The sequence below is a fragment of the Echiichthys vipera genome (genome assembly GCF_963691815.1).
Source record: "Echiichthys vipera genome assembly, chromosome: 9".
In the NCBI taxonomy this organism is placed as follows: Eukaryota; Metazoa; Chordata; class Actinopteri; order Perciformes; family Trachinidae; genus Echiichthys; species Echiichthys vipera.
Window position 1 is genome coordinate 13426269 of NC_139834.1, and position 23820 is coordinate 13450088.

The window sequence follows — 23820 nt, forward strand, 5'->3', positions numbered from 1 at the left end:
ACAGGAGTAAGTTATACCAGAAGTGATACTGGCGGGAGGAGGTGGACACATCTCTGTCAAAGCTTTTCACTTAGTTTTACCTAAGCCATCAGATGTTTGACAAGTAGTTTCCACCGTCTTTTGTTTGTTACCTTATTAGCTTTATACAGCTGCTTCTCGACTTGTTTTGCTCCCGATGACTTCCTCTATCTCAGACTGGATTTGGAGTGAGAGATTTTGGCTTCCCGAAAATGTTACATGGGCGGACCTGGAGCGACCACCACCTGGTGTGGAGTATCCCCGAATGAGACATATATTATACGCCCTACCTCTAGCTGTCGGAGTTTTTCTACTAAGACTGCTTTTTGAAAGGTAAACCTATAGCATTGTCTTTGTTTGTTGTTGTTTTTTTAAATGTAGTTTCTTTGGGTGCGTGCTCTGTGCGTGCACAGTTGAGGACTTCAGCCTATGTGGCAACTGTTGCTCATAAAAGGGGCTGGAAACAGTTCCCAAACGTATTGCAAGAATCTTCATACATGAGTCATCCTTTATACACAAAGACTAGTTTGGAAAAGAGAGAGAACTAACTCTCTGCAGTTAAACCCTGAGCGCACAGTTGGTTGGTATGAAATTAGGCAAACCTCTTTGTAACAACATGACTTCATAAATAGGACTGCTTCAACTTATGTCTCTCTATGTGACATATAGGCTTATTCTGCCCTTATTGTTTGCTTTGCATTAGCCTCTTATTAACACTGTTAAATTACTCCACCAGCTTGAAACACGTTTACCTTGCTCAGCAAGGTAGTTTTCTGAAGGGAAAAAAAACAACAAAAGAAATGGCATTAGTGAGTTATGCATGTGTGCCTTTGCTCCATTTAGAGTAAAATCACCAATAAGAGTGCCGGCCTAAGGCCAAGTCTGTACGACTTTTCATTAAGTGTTTTTTCAATGTTGGGGAAACTATTTCAGATAAGTTGGGTGTTGTGAGCTTGAGTATAATTGCTGAGTTTGAGCTTGAATACTGGTCAACTCAGATGATCTTGTGACACACACCAGTGCTGTGGTTAGAGGCAGCCCTCCCATCCCTCCCATCCCTCCCATCCCTGTCTCCCCTCACATGACAGAGGTCATCATGCTGTGTTTGGACTAGGTGCTACATTCCCCAGGATTCCTCCTAACTCTCGCCTGTGTCTCTTCCCCTCCCCTCAGACAAAGTCAAACATTACTTTGTGAGCAAACTTCGAACTCAATGAAGGAAGCACTCAGCCAATCTTAGCTAATGGTTCATCTGTTCCTAAAGCCTGTACAACGTGCTTAACTTATCTCCCGGATTCTCTTTTCTGTATGTCTCTCTTACCTCACCATCTCTTTGTCCCCCTCCCTACCCCCACCCTCGCTGTCTCTCTCTCTTTCTTTTTTTGCCTCTGTCTGTGTGTATACAGGCTAGTGGCCAAGCCCTGTGCCCACATACTTCAGATTCAGGCAGGAGTGCCTCGGCAAGCTCAGCCCAATGCTGTCCTGGAGAAGTTGTATCAGTCCAAAACGGTACATAAGGCCTATATTTGTTCTGTAGTCCATTAAATGTTCCTCTGCACGCTGGAATACTGACATTTCTGCACTGGAATACACCAACACAGGCATAATGATATGTTGAGTAAATAATTCAAGCAGTGTGACAGTCATTCATACTGGTATTGTGGTTTTTTACAAGTAGAGACTATGGAAAACAAGTGATTTCAATTTGTCCCTTCTTTAGTGTCCTGACACGAGGCAACTGGAGGGACTCTCAAAGCAGTTGGACTGGGATGAACGGAAAATACAGAGATGGTTTCGGGTCCGTCGAAATCAAGACAGGCCCAGTATGCAGAAAAAGTTCTGTGAGAGCATGTAAGTTTCTGCCGTTACATTTTGTACAGACGTTCATGTGGACTCCTAATGACTGTGGTGACCCCCAGAAGTCACTAGTCTGGGTTTCCTGATGTACAGTGCTGGCGTAAAGCATGACATCTGGTACGTTTCTCAGACTTTCTCCTTCCCTTCTGCTATGTCCGCTATCCGGCTTATCACAGGCCAAGACAATTGTGAATAGGTTTAAAGAAGCCAGAAGCCCCCCCTCCCCTCCCTAAAACATCAACGCAGTGCTGCCAGATCATACTCAAGCACTGACACAGTATTATTGTGTCTATCACAGCATCCACACCTCACTGAGGCGTGTAGATATCTTGTTTTTCAAGTTATTTGTTTCACAAATCTACTCTTTTCTTTCACCTCAGGTGGCGATTTACATTTTACCTAGGAATTTTCATCTATGGCATCCGACATTTATGGGTGGTGAGTTGAATTCATAGGCTGATAATTGATTGTTTTTGCACAATAGTGATACGGTTGCATGTGTGTGCAATGTGATTTTTGTTGATCTAATCATTTGCACCTATGCTCTGTTTCTGTCAGTCTCCTTGGATGTGGGACACCAGAGAGTGTTGGTACAACTACCCTTTTCAGGTTAATACTTTGGTTTTTAACTGCATAATCATCATATTTGGCTGCCTATTTTATAACCCCTGTCTATTCAGGACCATATTGTTGGCAGGCCAGCATATTGATGCATATTTGTAAAAGGTGTTTTTGTTTGACTCCCTCCAAAAGCCTCTGAGTTCTGGACAGTTCAACCACTATGCAGCTGAGCTTGCTTTCTATTGGTCGCTTATGTTTTCCCAGTTCATAGACATCAAACGTAAGGTGAGTCAACAGCAGCTTAACACTATTGTTCTGCCTCTCCGTAGCCCTCTTCAATATCTTACACTCTGAACTGTTTCCCTAGCATTTCATAGTCATCATACCATATCATATCCGTGAGTGCGTGTTTAGCTTTCATACCACTTGATGTCATCAGTGTTTTGGAATTAGCGTATTGTAATGCGCTCTGGCAGAACTGGTTAGACAATGAAAGGCTGCAGAGCCACAGAGTTACAGTGATACTTAATTATAGCTTCACTTCAGTCTGTTATCCTGGAATTTACACACAATCTTTCGGCTGATTTCATAACTGCCCGGCCTTTTGATGCATGTACAACGTTCTCATTAGCTGCAGGTGTTTTGACTTGTAAAATTGCAGTGCTGGTAGCTTGAGCATCGTATTTACCACTTCTCTTTTTGTCGCCTCGCTTCATTTCACTGATGGCAGGATTTCATCATCATGCTTGTCCACCACCTGGCCACCATATTCCTCATCACATTCTCCTATGCCAACAACATGCTAAGAGCTGGCACTTTGGTCATGTGTGTGCATGATGCATCTGACATCTTCCTCGAGGTAAAGAACTCAGTGATGAAGATGTGGTGTTTTTTTTTTTTCCTTATAGCACCTGTTCCAAGAAGCAAACTTATTTCCCCAACTTTATTTATAACATTCAGCATCAATCAACATATAAACAAGTTTAAAGGACATTACTAAAATTAGTAATTAAGTAACATAAGTCAGTAATTTCATCAGTTTAAAATATTGTTTAGGTCTTTGATGCTTTTCTATTGTTCGGCTTTAATAATCCCAGGGGGAAATTGTTTTCGTTTCAAACTCCAGCTAGATAATTGTAATAGAGGTTAAAAGCCATTAGATATAAGGTAAAATTTGCCAAAAATGATTAACAGTTTGATTAAAAAGTGAACATTTTTGTCCAATGAGTTAATTTCATAATAAATTGTAATCTCACTACCATAAAGCATGACCATCTGACCTGTTTTCCTAGATAGACAGTTCCGGCTTTAACTCAGAAAAGCAACACAATGATTTACAAAGTGGAGGCAAACACAGCTGTGAACGTGAGCGTGGAAATGATACTGCTGTGCTGTCTCGTGTCTGATATGTGATATATAAATAAACTCGCCTTGTCTTGCTGTGAGCTACTTGTACTACATGTCTGACAGAAGAAAACATATTTCAGCATTTCATGACAATATGTTACTGAAATGTAGTAGTAAAAGTAGTCGTGAGCTACTTGTACTACCTCTCTGAAAAAACACCTTTCACAAGTAGTTCCATTGAAAGATGTCCTTACTGGAGATACTGGTGTGATATTTTGATGCTGGGATAATCATTAATTCCTTATTTATTCCACAAGGCTGCCAAGCTGGCCAACTATGCCAAGTACCAGAGGCTATGTGATGGCCTGTTTGTGTTGTTCAGTATAAGCTTCTTCTTCACTCGACTTGTCATCTATCCTTTCTGGTGAGTCATACTTTTACTTGACACACATTTAACTATTAGATGCCATTTTTACAGTACATTAGTATATTAATTAACTAAAATAATAATATATTGAGCACCAGTAACCTCTGTATGTGTGTATCTGTTGCAGGGTTGTTTACAGTGTTCTGGTTGAGAGCTGGGAGATCGTAGGGCCATACCAGGCCTGGTGGTTGCTCAACGGGTTGCTGCTGGTGCTACAAGCCCTTCACATCATCTGGTTCTACCTCATTGCTCGCATTGCTATCAAAGCCATATTCAAGGGAAAGGTGAGTGTGAGTGTGAGTGTGAGTGTGAGTGTGAGTGTGAGTGTGAGTGTGAGTGTGAGTGTGTCCTCCATAGGGGGAAATGTAGCTGGGGTTTACGCAGCCTGCTACCCCTCAGAGATCTGTAGCATGACTCTCATATGTCCAGACTGTGTGTGTGTGTGTGTTACGGTTTAAGCATCATTTTATGGATTTCCATGAAGTTCATGGTCCACGCAATTTAAAGGCTACTGACTTTGGTGTTGTTTCTTCTAGCACTACATTGACATTTTTGTGTTTAAGTAAAATAAGGATTTGAGGGGATTTGAGACTAGGCATGACTAAGTTTAATTGTCCTGTGTACAGCAAAGGCAATAAGTCTGTTTTTACCATATTTAACAGAAATCTATGCATTGTCCTGTTACTGACCATTCAAACAGTCCATAGAGCTGAACAGCCTAAGTCTGGATGGTAAAACTGAGATGAAATACTACCATTAAAATCACCAGGGATGTCGGATAGAGCCTGACTGTAGATGGTAAAACTGATATGACATTAGCATGAGCGTTAAGGCCTCAAAATAATGCAACTGAGCTGGCTCGTGTAAAATATAGCGGCAGTAGATGAGGGAGTTGACTGCTGGATACCAAAGATGTCATATTTTTAAGTTAATGTTCTGCTTGTTTAATAGTTCTTTGATATTTTTCTATTAAACACATTTGAAGAAGATTTGAATTGATATTTCTATTCTCATTTCTTATTGTGCTGCTGCTGATTTATCTTTGGCGTTGGCTAAAACATATTAGGGGCGGAGGGAATTCCGCTATGCAGGAAAAACCCTGGTAAAAGGTCTTGATAACTATTAGATGGATTGCTAATAAATTGATAAAATTTGGTACAGACATTAATGTTCCCCTTAGGGTAAATCGTAATAACTTTGGTGATCCTCTGTCTTTTAAAACCAAGACCATCGTCATTTTAATTGTAATTTGTCAACATTACCTGCATCAGGATATTACGCCTTGTCGTTGTGAACATGTTGGCATGCTGACAAGCTGCTGTACACTCTGTTTTCCTTTTCTCACGATTCCTGTTTCATTTTACAGGTGTCAAAAGACGACCGCAGTGACATTGAGAGCAGCTCGGATGAGGAGATTTATTCAAATTCAAGTAAACAAACCAGTCACACCCTAAAACCAAAGGACAGCAGTCACACTGGTAACCTTAATGGTGAAATCCACGACCACTGAGTACCATGAGGGGATGTGTACTTCCAGTGTGGCTTTTATTCACCTGCTGTGTGCCTGTGTGGCCCACTTGTCACTTTGACCTCCTGAAGAAACTTTTTTTTTCCACCCAGAAGAATTTGCTACGTTGTTTAAATGGAGAGTGGACTTAGTGGATACAGGGGAACTTTCATGTGTGGCATACAGACTTGGAGCTGTCTTATTGAGTCAGGTTTACACCGTGTGAGGTTTACACCTGCTTTTTGCTTACAGAAGTAGACAGAGAAATGTTTGTGGTCTGTCTGCACCTCGCTGTGTGTGTGTATGTGCGTGCGTGTTAGAAAGTGAAAGAGCATGTCAACACTGCTAGTGGAAACTTTATGCTCTACATGTAAATACATTTTATTAGTGAAATTGGTAATATATTTACAGCTGCAAAACAAATCACTGCAATCTGCCTTACCGAATATACAGCTTACTCTTTTGTAAGCTAAAATGCTAAAGATTTCTTAATAAAACATTATTGTACCAAATTCAGGATTTTTTTTCTTGTCATATGGCAAACTTGAATGTATGACTAATAATACAATTTATTTGTATAATACCTTTCATACATGACATGCTGCTCAAAGGGCTTTATGTTTTTTTTTTAAAGAATAAAAACAGGAAACAAATTGAATTAAAAAAAAAAAAAAAAAATACAGAATCATTAATTGTATAAGAGATGTATATCCTTATCCCAGGGTAATCCTTAGCCCTTTTGTACACACAGTTGACCCAGGGTTAACCTAAGCCCAAGGCTATACATTTTACACTGCACTTTTACTAGCCCTGGGTTTAATGTCTGCTGGAACAAATAACTCTGAACGTCTTAGCCCCAGGTTAAGTAGATTTTCAGAGGATCACCTTGCAAACTCAGGGCTAGCCCTGCTCCAGAACAGGGCCAATTAGCCCTAGTCTAAAGCCCATGTGGAATACGCTAGGATAGTGCCAGTGTGAATGTTTTCATAGACCCTGGCTAACGGGATACGTGCAGTGGGAAAACTCTAATGTAAAGCATGCATATTGTGAGAAGTGCTAGAAAAAAAGATACGTTTAAGAGAAATGTTTTTTGAGTGCTGTTTAAAATTTTCATCCTCTGTAATATCTTTGGGTAGGCTGTGCCACAGTTTGAGAGAATAACTGAAAAAAAGCTACATTTCTAATTTTATTTTGGATGGGCTTTTGAGAAAGCTTGGCACCACCAGACTAATCACAAATGCATATTAGTCTTGACCCTCTCAGTTCATTCAACAAAAGGGCAGTGCTTGTTCCGTGAAAAAGCAACAAACTTTCTCAAATTACAGCTAAATGGTACACTAAAGTGTTTTATGCACAAAATAGGTAATAGAGCACAAGTCTCACCGTTTGATCTGAGTTTGTGAGCCTGAAAAAAAATGATTGAACGGACCAACAGACTGGACGGTGATGCTGTCATCAACTTAAACCTGTCCCACATGAGATAAACAGTTGTGGTTGGTCCACCCAGGGCCAGGTCTGCTGGAAATCCGTCTGTGTGGGAGATTGGCCAGATCTATCTGAAACATGAGTTCAGCAGATTGAGCATCTACAACGAGTAGAAGATCTAAGCGCTTGTGAAGGAACATACATGTTAAGGCCAGTCCTGAGTCATTGAGACCTTTGTATATAAGTAGAAGGACTTTAAAATCAGTTCTAGAGGATACAGGGAGCCAGTGCAGCGTAACTTAGACTGGAGTGATTGGTTCTCTCCTCTTTGTTAGCAGTCTAGACCAATAAAAAGAGCATTACAATAGTCTTATCTACTTGAAATAAGAACACATATTGGTTTTTTTTAAGTAGCTTGATGGGTTAGTAATGACCAATAAGACTGCAACTGATAATTATTTCCATTATCAATTAATATTATCAATCTATTGTTTTCTTAATTAATCGTTTGATCTAGAAATGGCAAAAAATGGCAAAAAGTTATTTTTCCTTGAGGTTAATTTAATATATTTCTTGTTTTGTCAAAGATATTTAACTGACTTTCACATAAGCAAAACACAAATGTACCAATGCCATTTTCCCCTTTAAATATGACTGAATAACAAATTAATTAATGAATCCACTTATTATTTCAGCTCAAATAATAAGCACTGTGTGATAAGCCTGTGAATGTCCTCATTTGTCCAGGAAGCACTGTGTGTGACCCTCCAGCAGTCTGTGCGATAGATGGACTAATCCGTCTTCTTCAGTATCTTATTTTATCACACTGGTTCAACATGTCAAAGGCCTCATCGCAGAAGTCGTTGTACTTCAGGCTGAAAGAGACAAAAGCAGCAGGAAAATGTTTTCTCGTGCTTAGAAACTTCATGTAAAGTACACTGGCTCAAGATAGTTTATAATTAACTGACATGAATCTGACTTACTTCATCTCCTGCATGGTGTGGCTGTCCTGCATGACTTGGACGAGGGCTGGGACGGACACTATAGTCAGCAAATTGTTTCTCAGTTCTAGGCTCTTCAAAGTCTTACTGGCTCTTACAGCGGCACACAAGTCCTCAACGCAGGCGTCTGTCAAATTGGTCATCTCAACACTACCGTAAAAGAGAGGCATGTTTAGAGCAGTGCTCACTGCAATTTGTTGACAAACGTAGTACAAAGGGTGTTTTCTGAAAATATATATTTTGTCAACTCACTCCAGTTCCTCCAACAGACAGTTGGGATGTGCAACAGCATCCCAAAGATGTTTAACTCCTTGGTCTCCTACTGCATTTATACCTATATTCAGGGACTTCAGTTGAGAAGTGCCACTTCTCAGCACTGAGCCCAGCTCGTTGTAGACCGACTGGGTTAACTCGCATCGTTTCAAGCTGTAGGGTGGAGCAAAAGCAAATATTTGTGAAAGGTGGTAACTCATCACTGAAAAGTCAGAAGGGTGTTCATACACGTGACTCTACCCTAGCTTTTCTATTGGACATCCAGGTCGATGGAGGGCTTGGCAGAGTAGCAGCGCCCCCTCCTGGCCCAGATCATTCACTGACAGGTCCAGCTCTGACAGAGAACAGTTCTGTGACATCAAGGCGTCTTTCAAATGAGTACAGCATGCAGCTGTCAACTCACTATCAAAGAAACTGAAATAAAAAGGTAAACAAAGGGATCATCAATGGCAGAAAAATACAGATGTAAAAGTATGATTCACCTGACAAATTCTGGATTTTATTCTGGTGTTAAGGGACACATTCAGATAAGGGGTTTTGAATATCACAGACTTACTTGAGGCTCTGCAGTTTGCAGTGTGGGTGTTGCAGGGACTTGCACAAAGCCTCCATTCCTCTGTCACCAATCACGTTTTGTGTCAGGTTCACTTTTCTCAGCTGCGATTGGCCAGAACACAACGCTGCAGATAAAGCCTCCATGGATGCCGCAGTCAACTCTGAGCCTTGTAGCCTTTTATTAAACAAAATAAGGTTGTTTCAGAAACATAAATGGACAGCTGTAACAAAAAAAAGACTTCTGTAATACAATACTACTCTATACAAAGTACATACTGGAGCTCCTGTAGTTTGCAGTGAGGACAATGCAGTGCTTTGCATAGTTTTATGAAGCCCTGGTCCCTGATCTGATTACACCTCATGTCTAACACACACAGCTGAGAGGTGCCTGAGTTCAGGACGGACGCCAGCTCTCCACAGATTGCCTCTGTCAGTCTGCATACTACAAGTCTGAAAATCAAAAGCAAAATATTCAGGATATTATCTTGCCTTTGAGAAATGTCTGTTAAACATACATGTAAAGAAATGCATTTAGCTTTGATCTTACTTTAATGTGTGCAGCTTGCAGTCGAGGAGTCCAGTGCAGAGAATTTTGAACTTCTCATCTCCGAGGCGGGTTTGAGTGAGATCCAGCTCCTTGGCGAGTCCTTTGCTGAGAGCTGAAGCCAGATGAGGGACAGCTCCGGTACTCAAGGAGCTCTGTGACAAGCTGGGTGACACAACAGAGCAATCTTTTATATGATGCCGTACTGATCACATGAAATTAAATGATGGCTAGACGTGTGATTTATTTTTTTTACATTATCTTATGTGATATCCTCATAGTTGGAGCCAGCATCTCTGCTTGTTCCTCCGTCAGATTCTTTGTGCTGTACAGATTCAACTGCTCCATCTCACCAAGGCACGTGACAACATAATTCAGAGCTGCACAGTCCTGGAGGCTCAGGCCTCCATAGCTGATGCCTATTCGTGCTGAGCTGGTGATGAGCTCTTTCACCAAACTCTCATTTTGAGCTTGATGGAGCAGATGGAAGCAGCGGTGGTGCTTGTCTTTGTAGCATCCCTTCAGTGTCGCCTCTGAGCTGCTTTTAAACCAGCATTTGAAATCCATGATCTGATCAGAGTTCAACTTCCCCAACAGGGTCTCTAGAGGTCTGCGCTGAAGCGGCTCTGAGAGCGCTGACAAGAAGTAATCTAGATACTTTGTGCTGCCTTTGTGCCTTTCCAGCATCTTCTCCACACCCTCAGACGTCGACTTGTCCAAAAAGAAAGAAACGGCCAAGAGAAACTCCTGCATCAGTTTGGAGTGGAAGGAGAAGACAGGTCTATCTGACTGGTTGTCATCTACTTGCAAGAAAACACCAACTGAGGTAAGAAAGTGTTGAAGACCAAAGGAATCCACTTCCTCTTTGGTGCAGCTCGAATGCTGATCAAGGAGGCAATGAGACGCCATCTTTCCAAGGGCCAACAGTAGTTCTCTGTTGCAGACCTCGTTCAGTGAGAGCGTCTGAACCAGCTGGACCAGGATGTCTACATACAGCTGAGATAATGTTTCAGGAAGTCTTGCTCCAGCATCCATCAGAGACTTGTAAACAGAGCAAACTGTCCAACAAAATCTGGGGGAGGTGCAGATATCATAGAAGCCTAAAGTTCTCTCCATGTGCATTCGGGCTTTGTTGGCAGCAGCCGGGTCCATAAAGAACCCGTTAAAGTAGGCTTCTCTTTGTGGCTTCAGAAACCCCAACACCTCCACACGGGTGCCACTCAGAAACTTCAGACACCCCGTCGGCCTGGTTGCCACCACAAAGGCAGCTCCTTTCATCAGCGATCCATGAAGCAAGCTGGCCACTAAACTGGACGCAGAGGCTGCCTGGCTGGGGTCAGAGCAGAAAGTGTGGACGGAGGGGTCCAGGGTGTGTTTGGACTGATCCAGATCATCAATCAGGAACAACACATCCTCAGGCTTCTGCAACAGTTGGCGCATGGACTCAGGTGAGACATGAGCGTGATGGTTTTGCAGCAATGTCTCCAAGAAGAGGGCCCCAGTGAGATAATTTAACTCCCTAAACCGGAAGTGGAAAACATAAGAAAACGTTTGGAGGTGTTCTTCTTGTGCCCAGCCCACAACTAGCTTCTCCAAAGCAGTGCTTTTACCTGATCCTTCAGGACCAACCAGTATAACAGTTCTGATTTCACCAGACAGAGCGGCGTTGATTGCACAATCGAGGAAGGGCAAGTCTTCTTCCACATTTCCGTCTGTCCTCTGAGCTTCCGAAGTCAGCAGGGATATGTACTTATTATTGTTTATCACACTGACAGGCAGCTCTCCACCAAGAAGTGTTGACATGCCATTGGACTCCACCGCGTGGGCCAGCACAGTGTCTTTGTCCATTCTGTGAGAAGAACACATAATACATAAAATACAATCCAGTTAAAGGGTTTGACTTTCAGCATAACAGTCTTCAGGCTACATGTCATTCATGTAAACAACAGTCCACTTTAAAAGCTTTCTATCAACATGCCCTACAAGGTACAGGAACTATTCATGTGTAATTTTCCCAAAACAAGGAAGTTACCTTGAACGCAGTGCTGCTGGAAAACAAAGTAAACGAGAAAGCGTGTCGTAAATAAAGACGAAATATCGTTATATAAGAAAGCAGACAGACTGTAATTGTGGGGTTACGCCTACACTGGGAATGTAAGCAGCAGTTGCACGCGAGCTACCTCCTGAGAACTATACAAAACAGGAAGTGCATTGTGTTTTTAAGCCCTGCACGCTGCCTTACAGACGACAGGGAGGGAAATATTGTACTTTAAATGTTTTGACATGTTTTACTTTGCTTTGCAGTATCACATTATTAATACAAAAAAAATAATAAAATGAATGATAATAGAAAATAAATTATTCTGAAATGGTCCTTCTTAATAATGAGTACTTTTACTTTTGGTACTTTGAGATGGCTATATTTTGATGCTAGAAGCAAAGTACATTTAGCTGGTAACACTGTGCTTTTACTACATCATGTTACATTATGAATGCAGGACTTTTACTTGTAACAGAGTATATTTTTGTTAGCCTACTATGGTACTGCTACTTCTACTTAAGTACTGAGTACTTCTTCCCTCCCAGAAAAAATAACACACATCTAGATCAGTGTGTTATAAATTACCTGTCTTTTAAATACTTAATCTGTGCAGTATGGAGTCCTTTATTTCTGGTCAGAGGTCAGTCTAATATTTTGAAATAATGTACATCTGACCCAGGCTGGAGTGTTCTGTAGTTTCTCTTAACATCCACAGGATAGCAGCACTTCACTCTGCTGGGTATCGGTATCAGGGCTGAAAAAGTCAGATTGGTCCGTTCCTATAAATGGCCTCAAAATGTTACAAAATCATGCTCATATGGTAAATGCGTTAAATTGAATTTTAAATCCTCTGCACACACATTATTCTGCAATGTCAAACATATAGGTAAGGTAACAGACATTTTGCAGCTTTTTATCGTGGTTTTCCATCTATTTGTAGTCATTTGGCATGACTTAGTGTTTGTTTAATATTTATTTGTAGTCATTTTGGGTTGGTTGTAGTCATATGTAAGTAGGTGTCTATGTTCAGTCATTTAGCAGGTCTTTTTGCATCTATGTAGTCATTTTGTGTCATTTTAGTCTTTTTTGGATGTTTATTTGACCATTTAGGGTTTCATTGTTTTCGCAACATTTTGCGAGTGGGGCCCCTGAACCTATGGTTACTGCAGTAATCCATCCATGGTCCACCTAGATTAGATATGATATAAATATCTCCATAAAATCACTGAGCACATTAACAGGTCCATTTGATGGAAGCATTGTCCAATATCGGATTAATATCAACTTATATTTTTTTGTGTGTAGTAGGAAAAATAAATCGACCCTAATGTTTATTTGGTGTCACATCAGCAGCTGTTGCTCAAATTTGCAGGATGTTTTGATGGGGACTGGCGAAGGAAAATAACTAAATGTACTGAATTTGATGTCTACATATGTACTACGCAAGAAAAAAGGAACAAAAATGATCATGCAGCAGAGTATGTCTTTATTGTAAACACAGGAATTAATTAATGTGACTTCTAACAAGATGAGACCCCCCCCCCCCCCCCCCCACACACACACACACACACACACACACACAATAACAACACATTTGGCTCATTGATGCAGTTGGCCTATTGCAGGTCACAAAGAGATGAATGTAAAGCTTAGACTAACATGGCCACAGTCATCCAGATGGTTACTGTGCTGTGTTTTTGTCATGGTGCTGAGCTGTGTATGTGTCTTGGGTCTCCACTGTCTTGATGAAAACTGCACTTGATCTGCGCTTGTGGCGGATGGCTGTTGCGGAGAGGACAGTAGAAACATCACATACAAACACTCACTGTGGACTGTCATAACAATCCTAATGCAATGTTGTAATAATGCTGCTCCTTCAGTTTAAAGGTGCTGTACTCAAAATACTCAACACAGATTTCACTGGCCGTTCCAGAACTCATCAAATACTGATTTGGGACAGCTCTCGGCCTCTGATACAAGGCACTCACATGCACTAATATGCATGCACTGCTGGACCGGCTATCAAAACAAACAAACAGAGAAACTCAGATTACAACACACACAGATGGAGAGTGACTAGATGATGACCACAGATGAATCTTGAATGGTTAAAGTTAGATGGTTAGGGTTAGGCACTGAACTTGAAGGGTAAAGGTTATTATAGGTGGTCAGGAAGTGAGTCCCACAAGAGATTTTGCGAGTTTTCGCAAATCTGGGATAACCATCTAGACACGACCAGTGACTTCATTCTCTGCTCAGGATGCCGTTCCTCCACTATATCATTACATAGAAAATATTTGTTTGCTGCTATATTAATGTACTGAATATCGAGTACAGCCCCTTTAATAGTAGTCGACTTACCTTTGGTGGGCACTGTTTTGATGTTGACAATAGTGTCCTGTCCAAGTCTGTCAGAGAGAAAAGTAGGAAAAACATGTAAAATACATAATATAATGTGAGCATTGATGTACTGGCAAAGTAAGAGGAACTTTGGAAGTTTACAGAACTTTGGTAAAATTGCTTTTGAGTGTGGAATGGTCTAAGAAGGCACCTTACTAGCAAACAAACAACACAAAGGTGAAGTTTTTCTTGACGGGATTGTGCTTTCAAACTGTATTTTTTGGTGTTACAAGACAAAAGACCTCAAGGATGAACACTAACTGGTTTGTTTGGCAAATTCACGTTGGTGGCGCGCGGCCACATCACTGAGAGATCCGATCGGGCTAGTGGAATAAAGTTATGACTGTATATGCAGAAAAATAAAGTTCAAGAGAGAGCTGCGGGTAAGTAGTTAAGCTGCCTCCCGGCTGAGGGTGGATACTACACATTTGAAAATGACTAAATAATTCTGGGGGTGTGAAAAAAGAAGTGGGGTCACCAGAACTCTCAATCCTTATTGCTACTTGAACCTACACTCCCGCTACACTTACTTGAATCTCTGACCCAAATCACGGCCGTTGAATTGCATTATGGGTAATGTATGCCCCAGTTTTGACAAAGAAAATGCATGGAATAAAAAACAAGATATTTCAGGTGCTAAATTGTGGAAAAATGTTTGAAACTGTGACCTCAAACTAATGATTATCACAAGGTAAACTTTTAAAATATAAAGCCTAAATTACTCTTCAAACAGGGAGTTATTATTTTATGAGAACCAATACAACTCACCTGTCCTCCTCTCCCTCCAGCAGCTTCCTGTAGGTGGAGATCTCTATGTCCAGGGCCAGCTTGACATTCATGAGCTCCTGGTACTCTTTGACCTGCAGAGCCATATCCTGCTTGGCCCTCTGCAGAGCCACCTCCAGGTCCCTGATCCGAGCCTTGGCATCCTGCACAGCCCCCTCCCCACGCTTCTCTGCTTCGACTATCTGGCCCTCAAGGTTGGAACGCTGAAATAAAAAAAAATGTAAAGCTTAAAGCATGCATTGTCCGACAAATTTAAGTCCAGTTCCCTCTGACTTTCAACATTCTATAAACCTTTCACTCACCTGTGCCTTTACAGCCTGGATCTCATTCTGCAGGCGGCTGATCATTCGTTTGAGCTCAGATATTTCAGCTTTGGTGTTACGCAGCTCATTGCCATACTGGTTGGCCTCCCCAGTCATCTGGTCAAACTGGTATGGACAGCGATTGAACAGAGTAACAAAAATGTGAGATATGGTAATAATCAGGTTTGACAAGGGTGGTTCCTGTCATAGAAACAGTCTAGTAGATTTATGAGCTTTAGTTCACTGCTGACCACTTTCATTACTGATTTACGATTTAGACAGCAACATCTAATTGTTCACATTTTAGTTCTTGACCTTTTTCTGGTGCCATCTTTCAGCTTCTTCGCGGCTGCGCAAAGCAAGGTCCTCATACTGAGCCTTGACCTCAGCCACGATCTGATCCATGTTAAGGCCACGGGAATTGTCCATCTGCACTACCACAGAGGTCTCCTTCAGGCTCTCCTTCAGCTCACGCAGCTCCTTTTATGAAACAACACATACAGCAGCAGTAAGAAGACAAAATCCAGAATACAAAACAAGATCACATACTGTATACATTTTGATATCATACAAATACTTTTGTACCTCATCATACAGAGCCTTGAAGAAGTTGAATTCATCACTGATGATGGACTGCTTGCTGTCCAGATCCGTTTTGGAGATATAGCCTGCATCAACATCCTGCAGTCAGTGGAAAACAAACAACCTTTAACCTTTTGTATTTTACAGACACTGTTACAAATTAATCACTTTGAATTATGGGGCAAAGATTATCTAATTTTAACCGTATTAACAGATGATACAGTTTTGCTACCCAACAAATGACACAATTATTAGAAAAACAATAATCTATCCTGCCATTTGACTGAATACTGTACCTTTTTGAGCAGGACAAAGTCATTCTCCGCTTCATTCCTTAGGTTGATCTCTCTCTCATATCTGAAACAGCCCAAGAATATCAGATTAATCATGTAGATCAGTTTGAACTTAACCACCACTGAAGTTCAAACTTTGATAGTATAGTTTCTCTCACAACACTTTCTCTCTTACTTTGTCTTGTAGTCATCCACATGTTTGTGCATGACACTGTTCTCCATGTCAAGTCTGTTTTTGTCGTTGTTGAGAAACTCCAGCTGCTTTTGGAGTTTGGAGATGTAGTGCTTCAGCATGGGTTCAATACTAGAGGAGGCTGCGGTTTGTCCCTGCAGCAGCTTCCACTTGGTTTCCAGCATTTTGTTCTGCTGCTCCAGGAATCTTACCTGTGGCCCAAAGATTATTAGGGTTAGCAAAAATAATTTCATATGACATACATCATACATCATCCATCAGCAAGAGTTTAAGTGAAATTCCCTTTTACCTTATCAATGAATGAGGCAAAACGGTTGTTGAGGCTCTTGATCTGCTCTTTCTCCTGGGTGCGAACAACTTGGACAGTGGGGTCAATGTCTATGTTCACTGGGAGGAGCAGGCTCTTGTTGATGGTCACGGCTGTAATCGGGGCCACCTGGTTAGCCCCACTGCTGATCTTGGGGATGGAATAGGATCCCATGGACATGCTACTGAAGCCCCCTGAAGACATGCGTACTCCTGGGCGGCTGCTGCGCTTGCTCCTCATACTCATGGTAGTGCCGTGTGGAGGTTTCGCCGCTGGAGAGGATGGAGTGGGTTGGGTGGTGGTGGAGCTCTGTCTGCACATCTCCTCATCTTTTGGCCTCCTTCATATAGGCAGGTGCGGGTTTGGGTGTGGCATAATAGTGAATATTTGTGTCTCACTAATGTGGGTAAACCAGTTCGACACATGCCACCTGTTCTCCCACCTACTCCCACTGTAAAGATTGCATTGTTTTCGTTGTTTTTCTGGAATTCAGGTTCGCTCTGGGGTTTCAGGTCTGCTGCACTTGGACAAAACACTAAAACTGTTTTCTCAAGGTCTGTTCAAGGTAGCGTTATTATGTATAAAGAGGAGAAATGAAGTGGATTAGTTGTATGCTAGACACATGGGCGGAGAAATGGTTTATGTGATGCATTGATGATTAGTTAGTATACAATAGAGGAAGACCAGACAGGCATAATGCTTCTTCCTACTCCTACTGAACATACTATGTTACAGTGATATATTTATGTTTGAAATAAAGTTTATTCACTTCAATAAAAAAAAAAATAGAAGTCAGTACTGTGATCCAAAATGTCATCAAGAGCCATAATCTTGTTGCCTTTTTCAAAGCTTTGTGTCACTTTTAAACCCCTGCTGTAGGTCATGAGGTAACCTAGATAATGTGCCCAAATACTATAAAACCATGTACTGGTTTTGTGAGAGTCTTATTATTTATCACAAATCTATCTTCCTGAGAAAATATTCATGAAATGTGTCTCAATTTTCAACCTTTTCCTTCTGATGAGAGTTAAAAGTAGACGTAATGTTAAATTTTCTCATATGAATCTGACCTGATGAAGTTCCAAGTAGGATTTTCATTATTAAAGGATCTGTACTCGAACTACTGAAAAAATGTGGGCTGAGATTGACTCCACACAGCTCTCACAGATTGTCCCCCAAAATGTTTTTCATGCCTGCATGCATGGGCGGGTGTACCAGCTATCAAAAAAGAGAAACTCCAAATAAGCTCTGAATGCTTAGTACAGTCCCTTTTAACTTGTATAGCATGGAGTAAGTGTGCAGGAACCACCTTTCATTTAGCTGATTTCTGATAGCCTTGCACCTATGATGTGCATACATTTGCCCTCCTTTAAAATGTTATGTCATCAGCCATTGTTGGTGACAACCGATTGTAAACAGAAAAACTGGGCTGTCCTCTTGTCAAATGATCTTTGCTTTTTTTTCAAACTATGAATTGATTAGCCAATCATTGCCTCCCTTTAAAAAAACAACTACATAGAAAACAAGTCTCTCATTCTTCCATGTGTAGGTGTATTCTGGAGGTTTGCCACTGAAGGTAAGTACAGCTGGGAAAAAAAGAGCTGCGAGAGACTATGTGAGTGCAGTGTGCGTGTGTTTTGTATATAGACATCAATACTGAAATAGTTTTGTAAATATATTGCTCACAATGTCTGTTAGCCCTTTTCTTTTCAGATATGAAGATTGCTTCGTTCAACGTACAGAGGTTTGGACTGACCAAAGTCTCAGATCCATTTGTCCTGTCAACTCTGGTTAAGGTAAAACATAAGACAAGATCAGAAATGATAATGATAAGGGTTTACGTTTGGGAATGTATCAGTGTCAAGGATGTGCTTTTTGGGAAACAGCCAAGAAAGAACAAGAAATAATTGGTAGTGTGCAATGTTAAAAAAATACGCCTTGATCATACCTAAGTAATTATTAACATCTTTAAGGAAGCTGTCACAAACTGAGAAGGATAAAAAGCCCAAACATTAAAGATTAATGTGTCCTCCTTCTGTCCCTTTTCTCTTTTGTAGATTGTGTCTCGATACGACATCATATTGATTCTGGAGGTGGTGGATGTGAGCGGAGCTTCTGTTAAACAGTTCTTGAAAGAACTGAATGAGTGAGTTTCTTTTTTTTTAATTTCTTAGTGAAGCAAGGATTGACGACGTTTTTTATATGTTGGCTTACTTTTACTTCCCTATCAGATTCAACACAACCCATCACTACGCTCTGCAGATCAGTACTCGCCTGGGGAGAACTAGATACAAGGAACAGTTTTTGTTTCTGTACAGGTAGGATCAAATCCCATCGCTAGACCATAATACTTTTGTAATCTTATGTTCATAAACCATCGCCAGACTGATAGCTGATGGATTCTGAGATTGATTGTAATGTAACCACCAAAAAGTTGCACAAAAAAGCCTTTTTTTCTACTGAAAGGGACGATGTTGTCGACCTGATTGACTGCTATCAATATGAAGACAACCAGGTCAACGACATGGATGCTTTTACAAGAGAACCGTATATTCTTCACTTCAAACCACGCAACACAGGTCAGTCTTAACTGCAGCTTAAGGTATAAGGACTTAAAGGTATAACGACATTGTCTGTGTAACGTCTGTGGTATGTTTGAGTCGTGTGGACGTTTGTCTTTCGGGGTGAATGAGACAAGTTCGGTTTGACATGTTATTCAAAGGACAGGTTTATCAAGTTAAGTCAGTCAGCGTCTTTTGTGTATCCGTACGTGTAAGATATATCGTGATGGGGCAGGTTATTGGAGAGATGATCATTTATGGCTTACAGGACTGTTTATTGGTTGTAGTGCTGAAGGATATAGTGCTGATCCCGGTCCACACCAACCCATGGGACTCGGAGAGAGAGTTGGATGAGCTGTATGAGGTCTTCCTGGTGGTCAAAGACAAATGGAAAACTGATGTGAGTTGCACTGCCCAGTTCCAGTATTTAAAGATCCCATATTGTAAAAAAATGTTTTGCTTATAAAGCGGGGTGAGGTGCTATATATTACTGTTAAAGTATCAAAACATTGAATCCACAGAGAAAAGCACACAGCCTGTATTCAGAAACTGAAACTCTATACTACAGTTGAAAGTGCTGTTACAGTCATTCCCTGGCTGCAATGACGGCGAGGGACGTGGAGTGTGCAGATGCAGAAGACTCAGAAACATAAACCAATCAGATCAGAGTGGGCTTTTTCGGGAGAAAGGCTTAAAGAGACATGCGCTAAAACGGAGTGTTTCAGATAGAGGGTGAATATTCACAGAGACAGTTGTGAAAAAAATGTGTGTTTTTCTATTAAAGCATGTAAACATGTTCTAGTAGCAAAACCCAAAATACAATTTTTGAAGCTGAAAATTAGCATAGTATAGGATCTTTAAGCATCACAGTGTCACCTGAAGTGCTTTAATGAGTTCATGGTACACTGAATTTATTACCACAAGTTTCTATTTAAACTCTCATATCAGAGGAATCACAACAATAATGTGGCCTATAAATTATCTTTGAATGATATTGTAATATGGCTGTTTTAACAGGATTTTATCACTTTTGCTAGCCCTAAAATGTTCATTTCTGATTTCCTCTAGAACATAATGATCCTTGGGGATTTCAATGCAGATGGCGTGTATGTCACCCATAAGGAGATGAAAGAGATTCGTATTCGCAGTGACAAGAATTTCCACTGGCTGATTGGGGATGACGTGGACACCATGGCAAAGTCATCCAAAGAGCACACATACGACAGGCATGTGTCAATTAATAATAATTCATGCAAACCCAGGGGAGATGGCTTTATTTTGTGGCAGGATTATTTCTGTCAGGAAGAAACTTTACATAGTTTAATAAAATAGGAATTAATGTAATGAATTGTATACAACAGGATTGTTGTGTATGGAGACGATATGCTGGCAGCTATGGTGCCAAACTCAGCCAAGCCATTCAATTTCCAAAAAGAGTTTGCTATGACAGAAGAGGTGGTGAGTTGTCCCTTGTGCTGCACTTCGTTATCTCAGTAACTGAATCCAAACTAATCAAATTAACGTGCTTTGCACTTGTATAGCTTTTCCCTGCCCTAGTTTATGACCACATTCCTCACTCTGTGTATGCACCTTCCTGCAGGCCCTGAGAGTCAGCGACCACTACCCTGTTGAGGTAGAGTTACGTAAAGTGCCTCCTTTCTGGATTGCGAAGAGCTACCAAAGGTGTGACATTGTTGATACCCAGCAAGCAACAGATAACAGAGGTGCCCCAGGTAAAACTATAATTAACTGTATTGTGCTACTGACAGACATGGAGTGAAGTATTTGGGACATGAGCTGAACTATTTGTACTTCCTTTGTACTTCCTTTGTACTTCCTTTGTACTGGCATTTACAGTCTCTGTGAAAGACAAATACAGATGATGACAGGGAATGCTTGGAATTTGGGTGTTTCTTGTCAAGCATTTTTTGCTGCTCAAAGGTTTTTTATGAAATCCCCTCAAGCACATGCTTTAAACTTGGAACGTGACAAATGCTACCTATGTGGTGCTAATTGGTGATGCTCTAATCTGCCTTTTTCAGTCCTGATATTGAAAACCAACCTGATACCAGTTTAATTAATAAGCTGTATGCCCAACTATGTGAAAGGGAATAGGATCACTCTTTTATGTGTAAGGTTGTCTGCCTTATCAGATATAGTGCTGGGATGAAGCCTGTCATTTATTGCATTGCCGGATGTCCAGCCCGCCGCTATTTATTTTTTTTTTTGCGAGGGCATCGTATGCTTAGCTCCGCCCAGGACAAGACAAGATTCCTCTATGCCAGAATGATAAGACGGTGTAGCCAGACCAGGCAATGCGAGACTATGTCTGAGGCAGTATCAGGCTTCAAAATGTAGCAAATGAATGCATGGATATAAATTCACTGAATTGTTATTTAGAATTTTAAAAAAAAAACGAATTGTGCACCAGCAACTTCAAAATTAACAGGAATTACAATTCAGCAACAAATTGATGAGGAAGCAGATGAAGATGAGATGAGATATATGTATATAGAATGTAAACATAGAAATTAATTTAATAGATCCGCCCATTCTCATGATACCTGATCCAGTTATTTGAGTCGGTATTAGCCTTGTCCATCCCTAGTGATGATAACTCCATTTTGCATTATGCAGGGGTCTCATGACACTCTATACATGTTCTTATTGTCTAAAAGAGTCTCAAAGACCAATACCAATAAGGAACTGATCATGTTAACAAGTGTTGTCTGTTCGTCCAAAGCCTGATTTGACATATCCCTGTATAGATCTCTAGTCTAACCTACAAAGCCTAGCTGCAGTAACTATATATCAGAACTGAGTCAAGACCAGGGTATTTTTGCATCTCTTTGACCATGTTAAAATCATTTGCAATTTGCAAGAAGACAAAAAACAAACTTCAGCCCATCTAGTTATGGCTAGCTGCCATGTGGCTTGTGTCCTGTAGTTGAAAAAAAAGTATGCTCTAACATCTTAGTAAGTTTGTATCAAAATGTAATCATGATAGTTTAAAGTAGGCTAACACAAGTAATCCTGCTATAAAGGCAACTGGGCTAGCTAATGGGCAGTAGCAGTCACTGCTGTCTCTGCATCTGAAATTCATGTTTTCTGGTTAACTAGCTAAGTAACACAATATTTAAATGTTTTTCACTTACGAATACCTTATCAAACTAGCACACTGGTTCAAATAGACAAAAAGAGCAAAGAAGAAACAAGAACATAATTCGATACTGCTATAGATTGTCCAAACATACATCTAACAGTGCAGTGCAAAAACTACAGTGTCCAGCTGTTTTATAATTATAGCATTTATGAAATAACAAAGATTAAAGTACATATTAATGACCTGTTTTTAATGTCTTCAATAGGAATAAATGGGCTTGGGGCTGAGAGCCTCAGAGTGGAAAGTAGACTATTGAAAAACGAACCAACACTCTGAAGCACTGGTCTTTTTTAACATATGTTAACAATACCAACAGATCAGCCTATAATTTGCCAGGCCATGAATTAAAAAATACTCATTTGAGTAGAGATGTCTGTTCCTAAGTGTATGTTTGTGTGTGTTTTCCACTCACAGAGAGTCTGCAGGCTGATGTGTTGAAACTGCAAAAGGAAAACCTCCTGCTGGAGCGAGAAAAACTACAACTTCAGATCTTCTTATTAAAACAGCGGTGTGCCACACTGCAAATGAAAGAAGACAAGAAAATCTCAAACACAGTTTAACGCACAGGCTGACCTAGGGCTGCACATATGCAAGGGCCCCGGATTGGGGTTGTGTCTCTGCTCAAACATGACTGAAATGTTTTATTTGTTCATTTCAATCTCATTTGTGTGGTTTTAAATGTATAGTACATAAATAAAAAAAAATAGGTTGCATAAATGGTTGCATACACAAATGTTGCCCTTTATTTATTTTTTTTAGTGACGCAAACGGCCCTGATACATTGTTGTCTCGCCCCAGGGAGAAGATTGGTGGGTGGGGCAGTGAATCTACTGGTCAAACAGGATCAAACTGCAAAATAAACGAGCTAATTATGATACGTAAAAAACATTAAAAAGAAAAAAGAAAGAGCAACCGAAAGAAAGCTATTTTCCATGTGTTGTCGTAATAAATCATCACGTTCAACATCACGCAAAAAGGACGCTCGGTGGCGTGCTGCATTCAAATGCCCAGTGTGCGCGTAAGATTTTTCAGTGTTCACAAATCCGTCAAAAGGTCAACACGAGCTGACAACTGATTTAAGTTGCTCAGAAATAACAACAAATTTCACTTATTTTATAAATTGTTGACATTGATGTGATATAGATTAACACAGCGGTTCACAGCGTTGTGTTAGTTATGTCAACATGTCATTATGTTGTTTGTTTGCCAGTTGCTTTTGGAGAAAATAATCGCCACAAACCAAGATAAAGTACCACAGCACAACAAAAAAGGGGGAAATATTTGCTCTAGTGAAGACTGTGACTATACACAAATAAACATATGCTCTAATATTTACTCTTTCATTTAATGAATTACTAAACGGGTCCCACCAACTTTATTTTATTTATTCAGTATTTTTTTTTAAATTATTATTCTATTTATTATTAACATTATTAACTCTTTTTTTTTAATACTATTTTTGCTGTCGATGTTGCTTGTCTTACCATTGTATTATATTATTATGTGTTTTGGGTGTACTATCTGCCTGTATTCATTATAATAAAATAAAAATAAATCAAATAAAAAATACAGCGGTTCATAACGTTTTTTTTGCACGGTGGTCGTCTTGTGAAGCACATGATGGTTTTTCCGTTATTCTCCACGGTACCTGAACTGCACACACTCCAGTCACGTGAC

At 40.4% G+C, this 23820-nt stretch overlaps 4 protein-coding genes across 7 annotated transcripts; 2 read left to right on the plus strand and 2 right to left on the minus strand.

Annotated features, from left to right (window-relative positions):
• Positions 1-4: 4 nt before the first annotated feature.
• Positions 5-5720, plus strand: LOC310951877 (ceramide synthase 5-like; the record flags this gene model as incomplete). Its single annotated transcript, XM_083920340.1, has 10 exons — positions 5-351; positions 1425-1527; positions 1739-1869; positions 2256-2313; positions 2434-2484; positions 2629-2721; positions 3167-3295; positions 4101-4207; positions 4338-4494; positions 5577-5720. The coding sequence occupies exons 1-10, from the start codon at positions 176-178 to the stop codon at positions 5718-5720; spliced, it is 1149 nt and encodes a 382-aa protein (XP_083776466.1). The 5' UTR covers positions 5-175.
• A 2156-nt stretch (positions 5721-7876) lies between these two features.
• Positions 7877-11685, minus strand: LOC310951874 (NACHT, LRR and PYD domains-containing protein 3). 2 transcript variants are annotated; one of them, XM_083920334.1, is made up of 9 exons: positions 11548-11685; positions 9772-11364; positions 9519-9680; positions 9248-9421; positions 8973-9146; positions 8657-8830; positions 8396-8569; positions 8126-8293; positions 7877-8017 (listed from the first exon to the last, which is right to left on the minus strand). In XM_083920334.1, exons 2-9 carry the CDS (start codon positions 11361-11363, stop codon positions 7948-7950), a joined length of 2688 nt encoding a protein of 895 aa, XP_083776460.1. In that variant the 5' UTR covers position 11364; positions 11548-11685; the 3' UTR covers positions 7877-7947. The 2 variants fall into 2 exon arrangements, with proteins under 2 accessions (XP_083776460.1, XP_083776461.1); XM_083920335.1 differs by lacking the exon at positions 11548-11685 and having other exon boundaries at positions 9772-11034; positions 11126-11254.
• A 1552-nt stretch (positions 11686-13237) lies between these two features.
• Positions 13238-16671, minus strand: LOC310952026 (intermediate filament protein ON3-like; the record flags this gene model as incomplete). The annotated part of the gene is made up of 9 exons (XM_083920513.1): positions 16402-16671; positions 16095-16303; positions 15923-15983; positions 15630-15725; positions 15360-15524; positions 15045-15170; positions 14725-14945; positions 13918-13964; positions 13238-13338 (listed from the first exon to the last, which is right to left on the minus strand). The coding sequence occupies exons 1-9, from the start codon at positions 16663-16665 to the stop codon at positions 13238-13240; spliced, it is 1290 nt and encodes a 429-aa protein (XP_083776639.1). The 5' UTR covers positions 16666-16671.
• LOC310951574 (deoxyribonuclease-1-like) lies at positions 15695-23643 on the plus strand. 3 transcript variants are annotated; one of them, XM_083919869.1, is made up of 12 exons: positions 15695-15730; positions 16913-16984; positions 17969-17995; positions 18118-18215; positions 18477-18565; positions 18651-18737; positions 18886-18998; positions 19268-19380; positions 20049-20206; positions 20342-20438; positions 20581-20713; positions 22558-23643. In XM_083919869.1, exons 4-12 carry the CDS (start codon positions 18135-18137, stop codon positions 22701-22703), a joined length of 1017 nt encoding a protein of 338 aa, XP_083775995.1. In that variant the 5' UTR covers positions 15695-15730; positions 16913-16984; positions 17969-17995; positions 18118-18134; the 3' UTR covers positions 22704-23643. The 3 variants fall into 3 exon arrangements, with proteins under 3 accessions (XP_083775995.1, XP_083775994.1, XP_083775996.1); XM_083919868.1 differs by lacking the exons at positions 15695-15730; positions 16913-16984 and having other exon boundaries at positions 17983-18034; XM_083919870.1 differs by lacking the exons at positions 15695-15730; positions 16913-16984; positions 17969-17995 and adding an exon at positions 17996-18034 and having other exon boundaries at positions 18133-18215.
• The last annotated feature ends 177 nt before the right edge of the window (positions 23644-23820 follow it).

Excerpts from the sequence above, each read along its gene's own strand:
- LOC310951574 (XM_083919869.1), top strand. The coding sequence starts at position 18,135 with ATGAAGATTGCTTCGTTCAACGTACAGAGGTTTGGACTGACCAAAGTC. Across the intron at positions 18,738-18,885 it reads CAGTTTTTGTTTCTGTACAG|GGACGATGTTGTCGACCTGA; the intron begins GTAGGATCAAAT and ends TTCTACTGAAAG. Across the intron at positions 20,207-20,341 it reads AAAGAGCACACATACGACAG|GATTGTTGTGTATGGAGACG; the intron begins GCATGTGTCAAT and ends TGTATACAACAG.
- LOC310951874 (XM_083920334.1), bottom strand. The coding sequence starts at position 11,363 with ATGGACAAAGACACTGTGCTGGCCCACGCGGTGGAGTCCAATGGCATG. Across the intron at positions 9,681-9,771 it reads AGGATATCACATAAGATAAT|CTTGTCACAGAGCTCCTTGA; the intron begins GTAAAAAAAATA and ends TGTGTCACCCAG. Across the intron at positions 8,294-8,395 it reads TGTCTGTTGGAGGAACTGGA|TGTTGAGATGACCAATTTGA; the intron begins GTGAGTTGACAA and ends CTTTTACGGTAG.